Source organism: Pyxicephalus adspersus, chromosome 3 (genome assembly GCF_032062135.1).
Source record: "Pyxicephalus adspersus chromosome 3, UCB_Pads_2.0, whole genome shotgun sequence".
Classification (NCBI taxonomy): domain Eukaryota; kingdom Metazoa; phylum Chordata; class Amphibia; order Anura; family Pyxicephalidae; genus Pyxicephalus; species Pyxicephalus adspersus.
In genome coordinates this window covers 83,418,734-83,441,305 of record NC_092860.1, presented here as the reverse complement: position 1 = coordinate 83,441,305, position 22,572 = coordinate 83,418,734, and the positions used below count along the sequence as shown (strand labels likewise).

At 36.6% G+C, this 22,572-nt stretch overlaps 1 protein-coding gene across 3 annotated transcripts in view; it reads right to left on the bottom strand.

Moving 5' to 3' along the window:
- Window positions 1-798: 798 nt before the first annotated feature.
- Window positions 799-22,572, bottom strand: part of SEPTIN11 (septin 11) — a 57,914-nt gene continuing 36,140 nt past the window's right edge. Inside the window, exons 5-11 of one of the 3 annotated variants that reach the window (XR_011919915.1) lie at window positions 22,410-22,571; window positions 21,993-22,089; window positions 21,660-21,828; window positions 20,111-20,243; window positions 19,604-19,791; window positions 12,972-15,374; window positions 799-5,332 (exon numbers count right to left, since the gene is read on the bottom strand). Coding sequence is in view for 2 of the 3 variants with exons in the window: in XM_072405485.1 (XP_072261586.1) it covers window positions 5,314-5,332; window positions 19,604-19,791; window positions 20,111-20,243; window positions 21,660-21,828; window positions 21,993-22,089; window positions 22,410-22,571 (768 nt within the window). In the remaining variant the exon portion in view is untranslated. Of the gene's footprint in view, window positions 5,333-10,259; window positions 15,375-19,603; window positions 19,792-20,110; window positions 20,244-21,659; window positions 21,829-21,992; window positions 22,090-22,409; window position 22,572 lie in introns of those variants that run through there. The other 2 variants (XM_072405485.1, XM_072405486.1) reach the window with 2 other exon arrangements.

The window sequence follows — 22,572 nt, the reverse complement described above, 5'->3', positions numbered from 1 at the left end:
GAGATATCTTTTCAGCAGTACCCAGTTCTATCTTTCTACATATAAAGTTTGTGGTCACTGCTAAAGAACCACAATACAATAAACCCAGAACCAAAGGTCCAGAATTCCTGTTTGTTCACAATTTATATTCCATGTTTTGCATGCTCTATTTTAGCTGCTCAGCAACATTCACTGTTTGTATCTGATCTTAAGGTATGCCACCCAGAATCCCATATGCATCATTATGGCCATTGCATGTAAATCCTCCAAAAACATGTCTTTTTCAAAAGCAGACTGTTGGCTTATACTTTATTTGGTGTAGAAGGCCTTTAGGTGAATGGGCTTGATTTTTTAAAAGAATTCGCAAAAGAAGATTCGCTTAGCTTAGTTGATGTGAAAAATAACATTGAAAAGAATACACAATCACATGCAAGGAAAAAAATCCTTAACATGATTGGATGGTTGAAGTCTGCAGAGATTCACCAACCTCAGTGAATTATCCCTTGCAAGTATATAATTCACTCTAAGTAAACCAACCCCAATGTTTCACCAACTGGCCCTACAAGTATTAAGTGGCCAATACTAAAAATAATGCCATGGTTTGCTTTGAAGAATACTTTTCAAAATGTAATATGAGAGTTCTTCCCATGTGAACACATAATGGCTCTCACCCTTATTTTTCTATTTAAATGGCAAAACCAGTTCTGTATAATAAAATATTCTCAGCTATATACATTGAAAATATGTTATGATTGAAGATTACATTGAATAATTGACATTTATATTGTAACATAGAAAATAGAATATGAAACGACAGAAGTCTGTAAATCTGAGTGTTTTATTATAAGATTCAGTAACCTGAGTTGTACATTTCAGTGACTGACTCAGTCATTTTATTTTCATACAAAACACATACAATATAACAAAGGTAAATAAATAAAATGTAGACTGAAAGGATTGATACTTATGCATTACCACACAAAATAATCAATATTTTTTTACATTATCATTAGGTTTATTTTTTCATTTAAAAAAATCCTTCATATTCACAGACACTTCTTACATATATCATGATTTATATATATACTGTACACTTCACTGAGGCAGGCAAGGTAAAACAGAGGGCTACGGACTGCTTGAAGTATGCTTGTGACACATGCAAGTTTATCTGTGTGACTCCTACATTACTGATCATACATCATACAATATCATGTACAACCATGATGGATTCACATAGAATATTATCTTTTAAGACCAGTGGTTCCCAAGTTTTTTCATTTTCATGACCCGCTTGGTGTCTTGGTAATTTTTTAAGGGAATTGGCAAAATTGGACACACACATTGCGGATTTTTGGTGTCTCTCACAATTTGTTCCACTATATCCCAGCTTCTTTAATGTGTCCTGTACTACCCCATTACAGTATTGCCTCCATTATCATTCATTTCTCACATTATGGCACACCATTTATTGTTCCCGAGCTCCTGTAGTACTCCCTTACATTGTAGCATCTTGTTTATAGTGCTCCCTTTCTTTTAATGCCCACATAGTGCATGCTCTTTTAAAGTTCCCCCCATTAGTTCTTTCCTATTTATAATGCCCCATAAGGCACCATTCAATATAGGGTCCACATTATAATACATTACAATATACATTATGATACCCCAATAATGGATTCTTCAATATTGTGCCCTATTGTGTCCCTATAGTGCACCATTTATTACAATCCCTAATCAGTTCTCCACGTATTATATTAGCCTCATAGTGCATGCTTTAATATAGTGCCCCCCTTTAGTTCATGCCTAATTGTAGTGCCCTCATTATCATAGTACCCTATCATCCATAAAAGCTCATTTTATCATAGTTCCCCCAAAGTTCTAAACTCATTATTATCACACAATATAAGGCCCCTGTTTGTTCACCACCCCAGTGCAGAGCACATATAAAGGAGAGCATTGTATAGCTGTATTCACCTGTGCACTCCTGTTCACAGTAATAGCCACATCCACAGCCATCACACTTGCTCTGATTTCTACTCTTGGATACTCTGTTCTAGGTTCTGATTTTATTGAATAGGCTTCACAATGTTTGCCTTCACAGTTAATCTCCTACTACAAAAACAATATTATAAACATCTTCCTCAGTCTAATTTCTTTTATATAATATATTGTGTGAATGTCTCTGCTGTGCCCCTTTCCATACTGTAATGTTTTATTTTATATATTTAATATAGTAGATATTTGTGAACATGGTAAATTTAGTGTTTTTGTAAGGTTGGTCTTATATAGTACACCAGGATCAAAGGCTTTTATCAATGACCCCATATACTTTAATGATTTAGTAAACCAAAGCAGTAGCTTGTGTCCATGCCGATACAATAGTTTTTCCCCCCCGACAGATTTTCCCATGATTATACTATAACACTAAGTCATCCTAATCAAAGTTCCATCAGCTGAAGGGGAAAAAACTGGGGCAATAAAGTAGTAATTATCACAACGATCCTTACTGATTGGCATTGCAGTTATTTTTCAAAACTTGTCTGCTGGCTTCCCTTTTCACTGAGCAGACAAAGGTGGGGGCATCACCTGGTAATCTTACACTCTTTCTATCCTAGGGTGGCTACACTAATGTCTTCACTGTATATATGTAAGAAATCATGGTTGTCATCCAGTCTGCTTTTGTTATGGGGAAAGGAAGTGGGGGGAGTGGTACGGCTATTGGTTTACACCAAAAGAAGGCTGCTTACTTTCAGATAACAAGATCATCAGGTATGTTCTGTATTGTTGAAATACCTGCAATATATGACATCTTTTTTTAGGGTTTATTCTTTAAACACACCTCAACATATGGCATTGGGGTGAATTGGGACCTAGGTGAACTTCTTTGTTCCTTACCAGGGATCGGCAAAGTTTTAAGGCCACTAGGCCATTTATGGGGTGGGCGGGAGCACACTAGGCCGGACCCACCCTAATGGCTCCGCCCACCACCAGGGAACGCCCCCTGAAGTGAAATCCCTCTCCTCCATATGTATAGTGGAGGAGAGAGATTTACCTTCAGGGAGCTTTTCCTTTTTACTGCGGCGCCGGAGGTATCAACGCCGGCCACGGTAATAGGGGAGCAACTGCAAGGGGGCGGCACCGGAGCTCCGGTGGCTACGCTAGTTCCCCCTGGAATTCCTAAAACCCTTGCTTAGCTCAGAGTTTAGCCAGAGTGGTAAGCTTAAGGCTATGTTTAGACTGTTCGTGAAGTTACAGTGTGGTTACTGTTTCCTCATGATAGTGAACTATAGTCTCTCGGAGGACCCTGCATGTAGCATCATCCCAGGACAGCCTCAGAGAGAATAAATGAGGGTTGCAGTGAGCAGTACAGTACTGCTTACTGCCGCCAGTGCAGCCATGCAGACAATGGTTTCTTTAGGAGGCCAGATGGTGACCAAGTGGCTGGCCAGGTACATGAGATCACTCGATCCCAAAGCAGGTATGGACCAGCCCTTAAACTACAATTATTTTTGAAAAAATAAATTGGAAATTTGAAAATAAAAAGGAAAACTATTTTTCCTAATTTTTTCATACAATCATATTGTACCTGACGCTATTTTGTAGCTTATGTTCTACACCTACCAAGGGTAGTTTCTGGGAAAGCCAAATACCCTAACTGCAAATGTGTGGGAGGTGGGAGGAAATTGAAGTGCCCATAGGAAACCCACACAAACAAGGAAGAACATGTAATTTTCTTGCACCAAGCACTTTAGTTTAAAAACTGTATCAATGTTTGTGCCTTTCTGTGCCAGTGACTACAAAACCCCAGGAAGTGCAGGATAATACCCCCATTGGCTTTACAGAAACAAATAGCTACAAGCCAGTTTTCACATTGCACACTGAATTGATTGTCATTATTGTACATTAATAAAGTATGAATACCCATTCCTCAATATTTCACAGATGTATTATGCTTTATATACAAAATGTCTCAGTGTGAAAATGAGTAGAAAAATGTTCTTTGCAACAATGGCAGCCTTCTGACAACATTTACCATATAGATTGTACAACCTTGATGAATATAGATGGTACAATAAACCACTTGCTGTTTCTACCACATTATATTCACATCACCCAAGACTTCACTTAAGCGGCAGTGACGTGAAAATCAAACGTGCTTGCTTGAAAACGCACGGGCCTGTGCATGCACTAAAGCAACATGCCGCCTTTTGGTTTAAAAAATAATGCTACATCTAATTTTAGTGATCAGTCTGTGAAACTTTGAATATATTTACAAAGTTTCAATTACAGCAGCAAATGTGTAAATATCAGAACTGTACGGACATCCAATAGATTTCAGATGGGGGAACAATGTTTCTGATTTGTAACACAGCAGTGTTCTGTTCTATGGAGAATGGAGGATCGGTGAACAGAACCCCACTGTGCTCTCTTCAATTAAAATACACAGTGGTAATACTTAAATCTACTGTGGAGAGCACTGTACATGTCACAGTGGAGACTAGCACAAATATTCATCTAAGACAATAATCATCTGACATAGCTTTAGACAGTTAAGGCGCCCTTATAGGAGTTTGACCTGTGTAACAAATGGGTTTTTGCAGTGTTTGTCTATGTAGGAGGTGCCAGTTATCCTATCTGTAGTATGGAAACGGTGTTGTATCGTATAACCTGGGCTTTTGTGTTCTCTGTAGTGCTTTAGTGAGCTGTTATCAGTTACAATGACCCACAGACAAGGTGGTGTAGGCACCACAGGTGTTAGAATATCAAGGTCAGCTGTTCCAAAAAACCTCCTAAAGCCAGGAAACAAAGAAAACTGATACACAGTCACATCTATAAGTTCTTCAAGCCTCTTCATTGCAGTCTATATCCTTCATAAACAGTACTTTTTTCTTAAGTTTCCAATCTTCCAATTCAATTTTGTTAGACATTCTCCATTCACAGGAACTCTACTTCCTTTTGTGGAGTGAGAATCTGGACTTTACCTGAAAAGAACAATTTTGGGGGAGAGGTTGCAGTGTACATAGCATAAAATATGTATGTAAGGGTACCTTACAGCTACTTCACTAAAGCAAGTCAGTGAAATGCCATGCCCTTTGGCAAACAGCTTTATATTTTACACACCCATGAGGCCACATAGTGCTTTTACTTCTGCAATCATATATAAAAGTGGTGCGTACACAGACACAGTATACATCAACATGTAACCCACAGAAGGAAAAATCAAGGAAGAACAAAAGAATGCATGAGGCAAATCATCCAAGAGGTGATCAAGACTGCTTGTCTTCTGGCCCCCTTAAAGTCCATAGTAGGAGAGGTGGAGGACTGTCAACAGGTTGCTTATATAAAGAAGAGGCTACTGGAAAAAAAGAAAGAAAAAAAGAATATTCAAGCAGTGGGATTATGGTTCTAATTTTGGGCCATATATCACCAATCCCTGGAGATATGATTCTAATATATGGCCATATATCAACAAATCCTGGGTTTATGGTTTTAACATAGGGTCAAATATCACCAATTCCTGGAATTTACCTAATCATAGAATACTCTGTTTCTGCCATTTTGCCATATGACAGAAAGTGATCTTTTTCTGTGTGTCCTAGTGGGTCCAAAAATGTAAGAATGCCAATAGGAACCGATTTTGCTTCTAAATATTTTAAGGACACTTAAAATGATTAAGCAAAGTGCACTGGCTGCTGGGTGCTGTTAGACAATGAAATTCCTCAACATCTGCCATTTTTTAAGAGCAAGTGTATCATCCCTAACTTATGCCTTAATTCTACAGCTACTTATACTGGTTATCTTCCATTCAAAACAATGCAACCCAGTGCAGCTTGCACAAACACTGTAGTAGTTCTAGACTCTGGAACAAATATAGGTAAGCATCTATAAGGAAGGTGGGTAGTGTAGCTTATTTTAGTTGTAGACTTGGCAAACAGTATTTAAAAGGAACACGTCTTTATATACACTCAGAAAAAAATAATCCTTAAATGGTCACACAATCTGAGCAATGACAACTTTCCATTACTTTACATAAAATATATCCCCCTAAGTTTGAATTTTGTTTTATTTTATTTCTTTGTTGTCCCCCTTGTGCTCTATTTAGAGAAAAACTGTACTTATATATTTAGGCTGCAGACTTAAAATGTTAATCATTTATGTTTATTAGATTTAGTGACTGCTCTGGAACAAGTAGGTGCTCGGCAATGTCAGTTCAAATAATTCTCACAGTTCAGGTTTCCTATAACAACGCTTACAAAGTTCACAAACCATAACTTTTATTGTCCTTTCTAAACCACATGTTACATCTACAGAAGTAAAGGTTAACATAACACAAGGCAGATATACACACACTTTTTTAATAAATATTTACACAATATATATTTGTGTTTGAGTTAAGATATACCTCTGACGTTTCACACCTAAACAAATGCCTTGCAGCTTACTATCCTAAGTGTGCTTCTGGTCATTTTAGGGTTGGAGAGGCTAAAGTGGGATTACTAAACAGGAAGTCAGCTGCTTTAGGAAAGCAACTATTCTCACAACAGCTATTTTAAATAACTTTGGTCTCATATATGTTTCCAGTAATACAATTTCCTAAATGATATAGCTTGAGCTAACACTGCAGCAGTTTAAACAATAGAAACACTTTAAATGTACCACTATGCTGCATTACCTAACAAATGTTGGACTGAATTTGAACAGCTCACATACTCTGTGGCTGAAGTGATTAAATAAAATCATTCAAGTTTCCATATTTTACTTTTATGACCACAAACCATAATGGATGAGCTCACTTATAAAAATGACATGAACTTTGAATTTAAAAAAAAAGGAATACTTTACAAACTAGGGCGCACATTCTGTATCACATGGCAAGATATTTTAATGATTCAGCTGTCATCGATGTTAGCAAAAGCATTTTTAATGGTCAGCTCTAGAGTCAATTAAAACATCAGTACAGAATACTTAACATGACCTTAAAGTAGCTTGTAATATAGCATCATTGAAAGGCCTCGGGTGGTGCCATCTCTTCATATCCACAGCCTTCCAGTGGGTCAGCTCTGTGCATGTACTAGTTTATGCACGGGAAAAGGTCACAGAAGACAGCAGTCTCTGTAATTACACTTGCTCTGGGCAGACAATAAAATTACTTATTTGTATATTACTTTACTATGTATGGGGTTGATTTACTGGAGGTTTGTGTATACAGAAATTAGCAACACTAGAGGTACATGGTGTCATCACACTTCAATAGTTTTAGAATCCTCATCTTAAACACAGGTAAATTTATGTGATATGTTAATGTTGCTTTTCTAATGTTAAAAAAATAAAGTCTTAATTAGTTTTGTTTTTTTATTAGGTACACACCAACAAAATGCATGTAAAAGGCATGCACAAACTATACCATTATAAAGATAGGACAAAGACAGTACAAGTGAAAGAGGTTGCTTTACAATGCAAGATGAGAATACACAAAATGGGGTCCATAAATTACCAACAAAATACCAATCCACATCCAGAAATAAAGAATGTGGCAGCACCCATTATTTATTTATATATTCTTCAGGAAGATATATATATATATATATATATATATATATATATATATATATATTTGCATTTATTTTGCATATATATATATATATAAAATAAATGCAGTTAAAAAAATAAAAATAAAAAAGGAACAACATAATAAAGGGGACCTCTCACCATAATACGCTATCTAAAAGGCTATCACGTTTATATAATTTAAAAAAAAGAAGGGCCCCTCCACTTTCATTTTTACCACCGTGGTAAACTTATGTCACAGCCTCTTGGGATACGTATGTCACATATACCAGTAGGCTGCTCCTTCTGCTCATGCCTGGGTATGTGTCATAATGGTCTTTCCTACAATGTAAAAAAATGCCACATGTATACAAGGAGTCTGATTTAATAAAGTTCTACAAGGCTAAAGAGAATACACTTTGGTCAGTGAAGCTGGGTGACCAGCAAACCTGGAATAGATCTGCTCCAGAATTTAAAACATTTGCTAACAAAAGCTAATGACTTTTAGGAAATCCAATCCAGGTTTGCTGGATCACCCAGCTTCACTGATGAAAGTGTATTCTCTCCAGCCTTAGAGAGCTTTATGAAATCAGGGCCATTGTTAGGCACTGTCTAGCGTTGTGGACAGTGTGTAGCGCCATCTAGATTTTTCAAACAGTGAGGGGCTCCATGGTTTATGAATATTATGGACTAAAACATAGGTTCTCCTCTGGGTCTTGCAGCCTCATGGCTTATCATCTGTATATCATTTTGTAGTCCATAATTTACCAGGTGGGTATACCTTATTTACATGAGCTGTGCACAGACCTTTATAAATGTGAGCCGACTGATGACGAAAGTGCTCACAGTTGCTTTCACTGTGTGAAAAGGCCGTCATAAATCTGAAAAAGATTAATTGCTTCCTTTGTGTTTTAAAGAAATCAATTAGGGGGAACCCAGTCACAAATGGACTTGAATTTAATTAGTAGTTAGATGAAGAGTTTTGTTTTATGCACTTGAACGTGTACAAAACCCAGCCCTCTTACAGTGAAAACAGTTCTTGTTCACTGCCTTGTGTATAAAAGTGCAAGACAAACCTTCTTGGACTGTTCCAGGGTGTCACTAATCCATGCATTGTTTATTGGTGTCAATCCTAATTGAACCTGCTAGCCTAAAAGAAGTCCTAAACTTGATAGAACCATGGTATTAGAGTTGCTCGTGGAGCAAAAGACTGAGACATGGCTGCCAACTGCCCCATAATACACCCTGTAGAATGAGATCTGGGGGGAAGAGGTATCGCACACAAGGAACTGAAATGAAAGACAATTAGGTCTTATTACTGTATGACAACAGGTGGAGGAATTAATAAATTCTTGAACCTTGTCCATGACAGTATGGTGGACCCTACCAAGTTTGGTTCAGACTAAACAGTAGTAACGTTGTAATGAAAACAAAACTACTGCAGTGCTCTCAGAGGATACACCTATCTGAAAAGTAAAACAGGTCATGGATGTTGTAAAGAACACATAGTATAATACTGGCCTTTGATTTTCTTTAGTTCTTTATGAAATTAAATGGGATAATGGTAACCCTACATCAAAGGCAACCTAACAACTTCTCATTAGGAATCACAGTTGGGAAGTTGCAGGAAACTGCCATAGTGTCAGAAACAATTTAGTGGTGTTGAAGGAAGATTTTTGTACTACAGTTACAGGATCTCAATTTGGCAAGGGTAGCAATGTACCAGATGTTGTCTTGCTCTAAGATTTTTATTTTTTTGTAGTACACAAGCCAGAGACCCAGCAAGGTATGCTGATGGGCTGTTATGCCAATTACCAATTGTATGTTGGCAAGATCTGCTCCATCCCTCAGGTCTGAGCAGTGGGAGGAGCGTATGTTCATCTTTTTTCTATATATAGTTTGTATGTATCTATGTACACAAATCCAACCATATCAGATTGCAAAGAACAGATTGCTGGCTGAAAACCTCAGACACTCAACAGTAATGACTAGTCTCTGTAGACTGGTATCCAGACTGCCTAGGCTGTGAAACAAAATACCTATTGATAGAAAGAAAAATTTACTCTAAATAATTTATCCGAGCCCTTTTATATTTGGAGGGGAACTTGCAACCTGAAAAAAAAAATAATACAATCTTCCTATGCCACTAGAGAATATATAAAATATTTTTTAATGTATATATTATAATAAACTTCCTCTTAGAGGTATGAAAATATTTAGACACCATGATCCTGTGCTGACCAATAAGAACCACATCCATCACCATAGCTTTTTGGACTGCCTGCTCACTGAGAACAGTGTGGGTCAGTTTTTTGCATCACAATACTAATAAAAAAAAATGGGTTCCTTGTGTGTGTTTTATTTTGTGCTCATTTAAAAGATGTTGGGCTTTTTATATTGCCTGGAATTCCTCTTTACTAGTATTTACAAATATGTATGTTGATGGTATTCCTTTTCTTTCTAATATTAGGTGGACACATAAAACACTTTTTTTACACTGGTGGATACATTTATATATATACAAACACATATCTGACACACAAAGTACATTGTACAGTGCATTCAAAGGTCTTAAATGGAAAGTAGCCATTTGGGTTCCAGAAAACTCGAACTGGTACCCTCTGCTCAGTGATTGAGGAAAGGCAGAAGTTGTATTGGCAACCAGCAGCATTTGTAATATACAATTGTCTCAAGGAACAAATGCATTTGAACAAGAAAAGGACACACACATGAAGTTGGGGTAAAAGTATATTTTTTGTTGAGTGCTGGCAACAAAACATGTCCTCTGTCCAACATACAAAATTGTATTCAAAATAACTTGTATAGTTTTATATTTCGAAAGACAAAATGTTTAAAAATTTAAACACATAACAAGTGCCTACTATATGCATCAATTATAATAATACTGCATTAACACTGGATGCAAGGGGAAAAAAAGGGAAAACAAGACATCCATTTTATATCTTTAACAACACTGGTATTCAAATTTCTAAAGCTACAATTTAAGGCAAATGGTATATATTTATATAAAAAAAATTAAAGTATAACATAACATTATTCCTAATGCTGTTCACAGCTTTATGTTCAAAGAGGAAAAAAGGTCATGTTAAAACGTGACAGCAAGTGTTAGGCTGCATCCACAAGCTTACCAAATGGCATACAACTTGTTTATCCAAATGCACTGCAAATGAACAGGACGTGATGGACAATGAGAAAAATGTGACGACCCATGAATTACTGGAAGAAGCAATAAAAAGCAAAGCAATGGAAAGCAGAGTTGAAGGGTACGACCAAGACAGCATCACAGGCAAGGATGTTTGTATTGACCCTACACTAAACCCTGTAAACTAAACCTTTTTTTACGATAGCTGCAAATCATGCTTAGCATAACATTATTGGGTGTATTTAATCTATATACAGAAGCAGCCCAAAGATCTTACAACAGCTCATACTAATGTACTTGCAGCACTATATACTCCTGTACTAAATCTCATTAGGATTGAACATCATATGATCATATTGTATGAAGTACTGGGGAAGGGATAATCACTTTGATACATAAGCCCAGTAGTGGCACTGCAGCAAGGTTCTGGTCTGGCTGTATTGTGTATCAACCGATTCTCCTTGTAGCACTCGCTTAGAAAGCAGATAAATATATTGTGTTCTCATTTAAGTACAAAAGAGAACTGGAAAAGGTACATACACTGTGTGAATATCTGCTGTATTTTTTTACAAATGGTTTATAAGTTTTGCTACTCTATCTGTACATGTTTTCCATACTAGTGGTCATTATTACACTAAATTAATTTATTCTCTGCAGTTGTCAGACATATTACGAGTTCACATTATTTTAATGACAGTGATTGATTCACCACCAATTGTTTGTTGTAAGTCACATTAAGTCACATGACCTGTAAACAGACCTGTAAAGGACCCCCCTGTCTTATTATCTGATTACTAGTTAGCTAACTTGTTAGGTTTTTGTGATACTTACACTACATCGCTCAGAAAAATGAAGGGACATTCGAAAATTTAATACCAAGTCAATTAAACTTTTGCGATATCTATCTGTTTGGAAGCATAATTGTGAATCAATTTCACCTGCTTTGGGCAAATAAAAGCCAACAACAGGTGGACAGGAGGGGCAACATTGCAGAAGCAGAAAGAACAGTATCTGCGTCTTTGTGCAAAGAGGAACAGAAGTGCACTGCTAGAATCCTAAAAGATGGACTGTAGTGGGACCTGTGCTTACAGTCCAGCGTTGTGCATCTCAATTGCCAGACAACACCAGAATTGGCAGGTTTATCATTGGCCAGCATGACCAGTTTGGCAGTGGGTCAGAGATGGTCTGGGAGGACATGGAGGGCCAATCAGACTTCCACATGCTACCAACTGCTGTTAGGTACTCAGATAAAAGCCTCCGACCCATTGTCAAACCTTATGCCGGTGCACTGGAGTTCCTCTTGGTGTTAGTCCTTGACTAGTCCCCACGTTCCCCCACCCCACAGACCTGAATCCAATAAGAATCCCCTGGGACATTATGTATAGGTGCAGCTGTAGCATCACAGACTGTCCAGGAGCTTTTTAGTGCCCTGATCCAGGTCGGGGAGGAGATTCTCCCAGGGCACCATCTGCTGTCTGATCAGAGGCATTGTTGGGAGTGCATAAAAGGATAAAAAAAGAGAAAATATATAGTAACACATTTCTCAAACTCAATGTGCAAATGCTGCAACTGCACAAAAGGCATAAATACCATCCCTATGTATCTACCTTTTTCTTTACAAAAGGATAGGTTTTGTTACTTCACCTTTTGTATGGGTTTTGCATCCTTTAAACATGGGTGAATGTTCTTTGCTGACTTTGAACATCTGTTTTTGAAGTAAGAATATTTATTCTGAAGATAAAATACCCCGTAAACATCCGATGCAAAAGTAAGAGAAGGGGGTCGGAAACCTCGCAATGTTTGTTCTAAACTGAAGTAATGGTAACCTTCAATTTAGAACATTAGATTAAAGCTATTCACACAACTCCCACTGATTTAAAAATAGCCTTTGACCTAAGTGTGAATGTTGGTTCGTATGGACGGAACGAATATACAAGCACTTTCTTTGAACAAATCACTATGCAAACAGGTTTTTAAATATATGCCATTATGTATATCTTTCATAGAATTCTCTTTTTTATCCCCTCTACACCTGGATTGTTTATTTGTATGCAATTCTTCCAGAGTAGTACAAATGAGCGAAAGGAAGAATTTTCCTGGTTGCTTTTAAACAAGACCCATTCCAACTCCAGAATTATTTATTTAGGAAAAACTACTTGCATGCTTACTATTTCCTAATAATTAGGAATACACACCATTTTATTCTTTGTCAATATACTCCGTATTTATAGCACTTGGCAATTGTACCTGGGATCTCAGTAAACTATACTGTATATATACTTACATGCTGGAAGGGGAAGCGCATCCAAACATATGGAAGGTAAGCCATTTTACTCCGTGCACAGCCAAGGACTACTGTGAAAAAAAATAGAGACAGAAAGAACGCCATACAGGTGCAGGGCTAATGCACTAAACATGGCCCAGGGATAGGTAATGGAATAAAAGCTTGGATGGGTCACTGTGTAAATGAAATGTTTTTATATTGTCTTTTGTTTTGCTTAAAAATAGCTAATTACAAAAGGGTACAAACAGTGCAAACATTTTTACACAGCTATAACCAAATTAGAAACATGTAGACTAAAAACAACTATTCAGGTTTAGGTAGGCTGTCTCCAATCAGGTGGGCTTTTACCTGTAATCCAGAACACAACAAAATCCAGGGTGACTGGGCTGTCACTATCCAATCCTTAGTGACTAGGGCACAACCACAGAGGACAGGCCCGAAGCAATCAGCATACAATGATAATACAATGCATGGGGAACTGCTGGTCAATGGACCTGAAATTCAGCTCACAAAATGTCTTTCTTTACATAGTGTCTGCCTGCACTATTTGGGCACTATATATGAGCAACAATTCACTTTAAGGCTGAAATTCCTGAGATTAGCCATGTTTTTTTACCATATCTTTTCTATAATGTGAAAAGTGATAGAAAGCAAAGTGAGCCCACAAATTTAAAACTAACCAGAAAAGAAATCTCACAATTTCAGTTTGAATGTGCAATACAAACACAGCAAAAGCAGCACACAAAATGACAACCAGAGCAAGATTTATCAAGCAATTATGAATGAATGACCAAACGTGATTAGGAAACTGGTTTATGGTCAGAATTCCGACCCTTCATTTAAAGTATAGCCAATAGGCTTTAATGTCCCTGATTAGTGATATTTGCATAGTGGTCTTTTCCATATCTAATGCTACCCAGAGCCATGTTTAGTTTGTGAGAAATAAAATTAACACTGCCCCCATCAAAGCATTATCAAGTAATAAAGATGCATATTGGATGCATTCCAGCACGACTGGCTTGCAAGTGATGGAATCAGCTACAGGCAGAGTGGGATGTGAATTTCTTGAGGAGGGGGAGTGATCCAGGCGAGCTTGTGAGCAAGAAAAGAGACAGGCTACCTAACAATGAGCAGAATGAAGTAGTAAAACAGCATCAGAAGAGAAAGAAATCCAGAAGTCAATAGGTAAACATGGGTCGCCACTTCTTGGAATGTATCAGAAAAGGTAAGGAGCTGTCCAGGAAGAACGGCATAGAAAAAGAATATAAGACACAGTTTAGTCAGTTTTCTTACCATGTATGCCAGTACAACATCTGCTTGGGGTTGCAATGTGGAGAGCTTACTCTTAAACTTGAAAAGAACAGCAATGGACAGAGGTCTAGGAGCTCCATCACACATACATACACACAGTCTGCCCTCTGGAGTAAATGTACAAAAGTGAGGAATACTTAAAAATTACATTTATTGGAGCTCTGTAACATTTTTAAAACAGGAAAGTTCTTGTTGCTTTGTAAGCCAGTTGCCTCGCCTAACCATAGTGCACCACAGTGAAAACCTAGGCCCAGGACAAAGAAAATGAAGCAAAAGCATGAAGCTGCTGTGGTAAGCCAAGACCTACAATGCTGCCATAGCACTGTCCCTATAAAGATTAAAATATAGGCTCAATGACTGAAAGGTGGACTTTTTTTTTCCTTCACCGTTTTATGCTTAGTTAGCAGCATCATTAAAACACTGATGTGTTTCTTTTTTTTTTTAGTTAAGTCAGTTCCACCATAACCAGTGTAAAGAGTTTTGTGTTAAGGTGATGTCAGATTTCAGCAAATAAAGTGTGCAAAGCTAAGTGGAACAATTCACACTGGTGTTTGGGGGGGACATACAGTTTTCATTAAAATGTGTTTTCGCTATATGAAATACTCACGTTAAATGAGAATCAACACAATATATATATATCTATCTATCTAGTTTAAAAGGGATGAACCTAATTGATGTTAAACTGATTTCTTAAGTGGTAGTCACACACAGACTGCCCATTAGTCAGCTGACCAAAGCAGCCATTTTGTCTGAGGTCCGAAGAGCAGTCCTGTTGAGGGGTCCATTATGAAAACATGCAGGTAAGGTCTTCAAGGATTAGATGGGTTTTAGCCAGCAGGAGCACAACAGTGATTGGCAAAGGCACACATTTTTGCCATTCGGAGCAGGCCAGGCTTGGCAACATTCGCTTCCCAGCAACAAAACAAAAGAGTCCAAATGCACGCAGTCTCTCCACGTGCAGCCAAACATGATGTGTTTAGTGAGTGATTAGTGATCTGTGTCGAGGAACACAAATGGCAGGGACACATTACTGCAAAAAGCAGGTGAATAGTAGGACATCCTGGGCTCGGCACACTTTATGTGAAGCTTGCACTGTAAGTTAAAAGAAAACAAAACACACACAAAGGGGGAGACATACAAAAAAACACTCACATTAGAAATGGAAAACTTGAAATTAAGGAAAAAAAAAGTATAAAACAAAACACAACTGAACAAAAAGAGCACCACTCATCTTTGGAGTAAACGGTCCTACCTTGATCTTATTCGCATTGCACAAAATACACACAAATAAATCTCATCAAACCAAATCATTTTATGGTTTATGTGTCAAGCTCTGAAATAAAATGGTATGTTTACTACTAGAAATCAATGGCTACATGACAAAATGTTAAAATATAATGACACTCTGAAAACATTTGTGATACAATGCATACTGCATAATACTGTCAAAAGTAACTGCATATTCGGTGATATCGCTTTTCTGATAGTTGCAGGTTTGATTTCTAATGCAATGAACATAGGCAAACTAAAAATAAAAATATGGTGAAGAGATGAGAACGATAAACAGAGAAGTAAAGAATTTCATATGTTGTAATGTAATATCAAAGCTTGACACATATACCAAATTTAGAAACTTACATAATGCAGGTGTGGTAAAACAAAATTCTGTTAGTACAGCATCAAAGTAACGTATCATTGCTTAAAACAACTTAAAATCTATTAAAACACTTGTATTTTTTTACTGCTTTGTGGCCAGGCCCCATATAAAGCAATACATATGCTGTCTCTTTAGGGTTTTCACTTGCTACTTGTTAGGGCAATAGTTAAAATACCCTGTTGGAGAGTGACTGACAGACTGCTGCTCTCACAATCAAGCAGAAGCCCGGTTCTCCAAAGGCCCTACATGATGCTCCAAAGGAAGCAGGCTGCTAGAAACGTGCTGCTGTGTTTTAGTGAGTAGTGATCCAACTCGCCAATATACTGCCAGCACAGAGTATACAAACCCCTGCTGCAGCACTAAGCATCTAAACAATAATAATAATAATAATAATAAAATAGCAGCCTATGTATTGTTGTATATACAGCCTGACTGCAATACAATAACAAATACAAATTGTTTCATTTGGCTTAAAAAAAAGAACAAGCACAAAGTCAATATAAAAACAAATAACAAAATAAAGTTAATTAGTTTTTATTATGTAAACTCTATGGTCTTTGATATAATAAAATGACCATTTAGACTAAGGATTCTCCTGAAATAAGTGCCCCATTTTATTTATGACTAATTTCAAAAAACTATGCCAAAAATATTTTTTTTATTTTATTACATACTCTATCAGTACCAATATATTTTTATTATAGTATAGGAACAGCTTTCTTCTAAATGCCACTGCCAGCAACCAAAATGTGGAGAGTCTTGAATTTACGTTACTGCTGGCAGCATCTCAGTAACTTTTAAAATACTAACATTTTTTTTTTCATGGGCACCATTACTAGGCACCAAATCTCAGTTTTATTCAATTAGGTATAACGTATCATTAACAATTTCTTAAAGTAAACACACGTTTAAAAATACATAAATGGACTTGTCTACTTTTAAATGATATGCATACTTTTTAGGTATTGTAGACCTCATGTAGATGAAACCATCCTGTAAAAAAGATTTATCTACCAACATTGTATTACTATCAGTTATTGTACTGTAGGGAACCACTAGATGGTGACCATAACACAGTGGAATATGTGAGGAAAGGAGAAAGAATGCATTTTGCATTTTGGCCAAGCACACAATATTTTTTTATAAAAAAGGCCAGGCTATTATCTACAGCCAGAGGCCTCTAATGTTACATGATTCTACCCTGTCGCACCACCCCAGAAAAGTTTATATTGTCTCCAGACTAGCCAGACACATATTTGTGAAATGATAACAATATTCACTGGTGTAGACCTGGAATTTTCCTAATTTGTCTATATTGTTGATTTACTTATAGAGCTCAGTGCAATGTCAAGTTAGGTAACCAATATCTTTATTATATCTGTAATCAAGTACTTCATGGGGATCACAACTTATTGTAAAAACATTATAAAGTTAAATTTGATAACTGCTCACTTCCTATTTGGTATAAAACAACAACTTGGACCATTGGCTCACAAGTGGAGGTTTTCAAGTATATCCTGATCATTTTTTTTTTAAGAGAAGATTTATAAGTTTATTAAAAAACAAGTAACTTCCTTCCTTGGACACATACTTATGCACATCCTCTGGAGAAAACTGAGTCATTTTGACACTTAGGAGGTCAGCATAAGTGAGAAGCTATCTCAACACTTATATTCCCAGCATATGCTTAAGAGTAACATGTTGGTACTGAGAAAAATTTGATACATTGAAATTTTACAACAGGCAGTAGCAGCAGCAGACAAAGATAAATGTGAAACCAAGTTATGTTTTCTCTAAAAAAAAAAACAAAAAAAAAAACTTAGTAATAGGAAGCTGAGAAGGAATGCCTTTCAAGTCTGTGGGCTTGTTTCAAAGAAACACATAGGGTCTGATTTATCAAAGTGCTGCCAGGTTGACTAGGGAGAAGCTGGGTGATCCAGCAAACATGAAATGGATTTCTTAAAAATAATTTTTTATTAGTTGGCAAATGCTTTCAGTCCTAGAGCAGATCCGTTTCAGGTTTGCTGGATCACCCAGGTTCTCCCATGCTAAGTCTAACGTCTCCAATCTAGAGAGCTTTCATAAATCAGGCCCATAGTGTCTGTTTATATGCAGAGCTCTTTCAGATATTATTACAGCTTCATGAGTATGGAAGAGACCTGTGGAAAGCTAATAAGCTAACAAAGAACAGAGCAGCACTGGACTATAAATGCAGGTATACCATAAACTGTAAAATGTAAATGTGTCCTACAATGGTTAGCTACTTATTTTGTGATAAATATATTTGAATTTAATATGTTAGCAGAAAAGGGCAGGAAAACATTTCTAATGTATTACAAAGGTGAATTTTAAGGTGCATTTAAACTAGTGCTTGCATAAGTGCAAAAGCTGTAAAGTGCACATGATAAACTGTATGGCACACTTTTTTAAGCTAAAAATTGTGCTAAAAAAAGTAAAACAATGTCTGTATCATGTAAATGCCAGCCTTGCTGCCTCAAAGACACATTTCATTGCACCCAGAGGCCTTAAGGCAACGCAACACACCACAACACAGGGCAATACACTACTGTGTGAGGTGAGGAGGATTGAGGAAAAAGCTGAATGTTAATTCTATGGATTGTTCCCTTCTGAATGGGTCCTTAAGCTAGCATTACACTTTGCATTATTTTCTGTTGATTAGATGATCGTTTTGATGGAAATGTTTGCCAAATGATTTTTTTAATCATATTTTCAATTATTATTTTGTCAGAATGTAGGTTTTTAATTATTAGTGATTTATCCTATTTAAAGTACTTTTGCTCATTCACTTCATCTATACTGAATGTAAAACTTTGGGGTTATTTGTCATTTTCAGGGCTGTAAACCCACGATCTCAACACTGCAAAGCTCTTCATGTTAACAAACACTAGGGGCTTATCATATTCTCTGAAGTCAGCTATGTCTGGGCCCAAGCACCCCTGTATGCAAGGTAAAAATATATTCTCCAGAGAGACAAAACATTCTTTAGGGAACTCCGGTGTTGGACCATTATTGACTCATCCTGTAACTATTACCCTTTTGATGCCCACTTGCACATGAAAACCTTGAAAGTGATTTTTGTCTAAATATGTATTTGTAACCTGCAATTAGTAGCACTAAACACCAACTTAACTTTTGCAGGGAAACCCATAGTCTTTGAAATATATTCTGTTGTCTATGGGATTAAACACTACCTGCAATCAGTTAGTGTACAATAAAATATACTAACTAGCTGAAAATCAGCTCATCTTACAAGGGGGGACATTATCCAGTTTGCCTTCTCCTGTCTTCATGTGCAGCAGGAACATATGTTCCGGCTGCCAAATTGACATACATGCTCTAGTTTAGGTAAAGATCAGATGGTCTCTGGATGAACTAAGGCCTGTCCTGGCTTCTCACAATAGTCAAGAAAAAAAAAGCTGCATATTGTAAGTACACATTTTATGCTGTTTTTTTTCTTTTCTGCATCCAATGTGTTCTCTCCCCACATTTTAATATTCCTTTTTTAATGAACACAATAAAACATCAAATAAATAAAAAGTATTAAGACCAGTTTCCCAATATGAAGATGAGAAGATGGCAGGTAGCCACATTCATGCCAAAGCCAATGGCTGAAATGGGACAAAGGTCACACGTGGCGGCTTACTTTTTCTTGTCCTTGTCTTTCTTGGTCTGTTGAGCTCCAGCTTGTTGGGCTTGGGACTGAAGGAGTTGTGTGGCTGCCTTCTTCTTCTGGAACATGCTGACTTCTTCCTCAATCTCTTTTTTCTTATCCTCAAGTTTCTTTTTCTCTTCCTGGTGAGTCCTTTTCAGGAGGTCAAACTTTTCATGGAGCTGATAAGAAGCATGGTAAATACCATCAAAAAACAACATATTACAAACTAAAATAACTGCAGAAGAGTTTACCATGTCTGGGTCGCTGTGTAAGGTTACGGATAAGACTATAAAAAAACTAGTTTACATCATTGTACTAATGAAACAATACATTAAATATGTTATTACTACTTAGAAATATACTGAAAAACAAAAATATCTAAATTTATATATGTTTGTTTTGCCTTTGAGTCTTGTGCCTTTGTTGTAAGTTTTATTTGTGAAATAATATAATCAAAGAAAACCATTAGGAGTAGCTAATTGACTGAGCTATTCTTACTTCTTTTTCAGCTTCTTTAAGTTCAGCTTCCTTTTCCTTTACTCTCATGACAAACATTTGTCTCATTTCTTCCTCCTTCCTTTGAAGTTCCCCAAGGAATTCGTTCCTCTTTGCTTCATATGTTTCCTGGAGGCTGGTAACAAAAAGAACAAACATACTTTACTACCCTGAGATCCAGTGTTGCATCACTATCTGTGGAAAAATACTAAAACATACAGGAGAACATTTCTCAAACAAACGCTCAATACGAACACTAATCTAACAATAGACATGAAACAGATGTAAATTTACAATATATATAAATGGTAATCACTACTGAAGAAAAAAAAACTGATAATTTCATGTAACTTTTCTGTACAAACTATTTTTTTTGATATCTGATACTTGTGTCCAGTAGGATTACAAAATCCTATATACCTGCATTACTTAACATCTTCTGCATCAATAATTTTACATAAACATTTTTTTAAACTTTATAATTTAATCATCAATATGACCAATATAGCACCGTACCTACATTTCCTAGTAAAATTAACAGTTACTGGGCATCGGATATCTGGCTAATTGACCCCTTTGCCTTGACTCAGCTTTGCACATAGTAAGATTATTGTCCTGCATGTCTGCAGATCACATTCCTAGTTAAAAAAGCAGGTCAAATGCATGTCAGAATGAGGGCAACTGTACATCAAATCTGTCAATCAATTCTGAACGATTCCAAAAGCATCTTAAAATGCTTGTGCTTTTCAGAAAGTCTCAGAAAAAGTGCAATAAGCAGTCATCTAGTAGTTACTGCAGCATACGTCTGGGAAGAAAAAAATATTATGACAAAATAGTATTTGGTTAAAAGCGGTGTTTTCTCATGCCATTCTTTTTCGCAAAAAAATGATTTACTGCCAATATTATTGTCTTCATTAGAGCCATACCTTTCAAAGTATAGTGTACACATATACAGCAGTGGCAGCAGGCAGTAAATGTCAATTCACACATTAGATAGGATTCATCCATTTTTACGTTTGCAAAAATAGAAGTAAAAATTAACACACACATAGTGCTAATCAGCCTTTTACTGCCAGTGTGTTTCCCATAAGAGAAATAACAAGTTGGGCCTATAACTCATTTCCAATCCTAATATGGCCAGATGAGGCCTCAGGCATGCAGGAAGTCAGTCAGAAATTCCTTAAATGCTTGACAGCTGCTGTGGTAAAACAACATATAATCTAGTGTATGTGTAAGCAAAGACGCAAATCATATGGTATACCGCTAGCTCAGCTGACAGGACTGTGTGATAAATATATGATTTAATGGAAACATCATCACAGATGTGCGATAACCAAGGTATTTGGAATGCAATGATTTGTGCTGAACGTAAACATTTTCTTTTGCTACTGAACAAAGGAAAATTGTTATTATATAACAATCTGCACAGCTCAGTGTCCCATTTTGGTTTCTCTGTTTAGTTATAAGCTAAGCTAAGTTTGGTTATAAGCCAAGCTAAAAAAAAATAGCAAAGGTTTACTTTAGTTAATTGTCAAGTAAATGCCATGGTTACCTGAAGGGTTTGCTGTCGGGGTCAGTGTCTTTGAATCCCATTTCTTCAAGTTTGCAGCGTCTGTACAGCTCATAGTGGCGAGCATGTGTCTGTTCTCTCAAGTCCTCCATGTTTACTCGTATTAACATTTCTCTCAGCTTTACAAAGTCACAATGGTTTTCATTCTCAACTGAGAGGTAATAAAGAAAAAAAAAGTATTGCTGTGAAATTTTTTTTACCTTTTAAAGCGTATATTTGTTTTAAATTGTAAAATCTAGATGAAAGGCATGATCATATCATACACTGACATCACAGGAAAAACATAAACAAATGTGTAAACACTTGGAAACCTACCTTGCACAATACCCCAAGGATACTGCCTTGCTTTAGCCATTTTGTTTCCAATTTTTACTTCTTCTGTACTTCCAACCACTGCAAATGGAAGGTGCACCTATACAAAAAATATGAATAGTATATTTCTTAAGGAGTCTAAAAATTATGAAAATTCTTTGCCAATATATATTATAAACGATACACCAAGGAAAGCAGTAAAAATATATTCTGCATGTAAGGAAGGAATATAGCCAATAGTATCATATGTCAAGGTGTTCTTTGTCCAACAACACCTCCTCAACCTATTCAGGTGACATATTTATCAAGAACTACCAGAATGTAAACCTAATGGCAATCCTACTGTTGCTCCAAGACATTAGAGAAGAAACTGTTGTGACAAATGACAACAAATATAAACTATATAGGAATACAACTTACACTCATTGTTGCATTGATCTCTGCTACTGTCTCTTCATCAGTAGGAAACTGATAGATCTGAACTCCGTTGCTGACCAGCTCACTCATGATTTTGCTTTTGAACTTGTGCAGCTCATTTTTAGCAATGGTATCAGCTTTTGCAATGATAGGTATAATATTCACC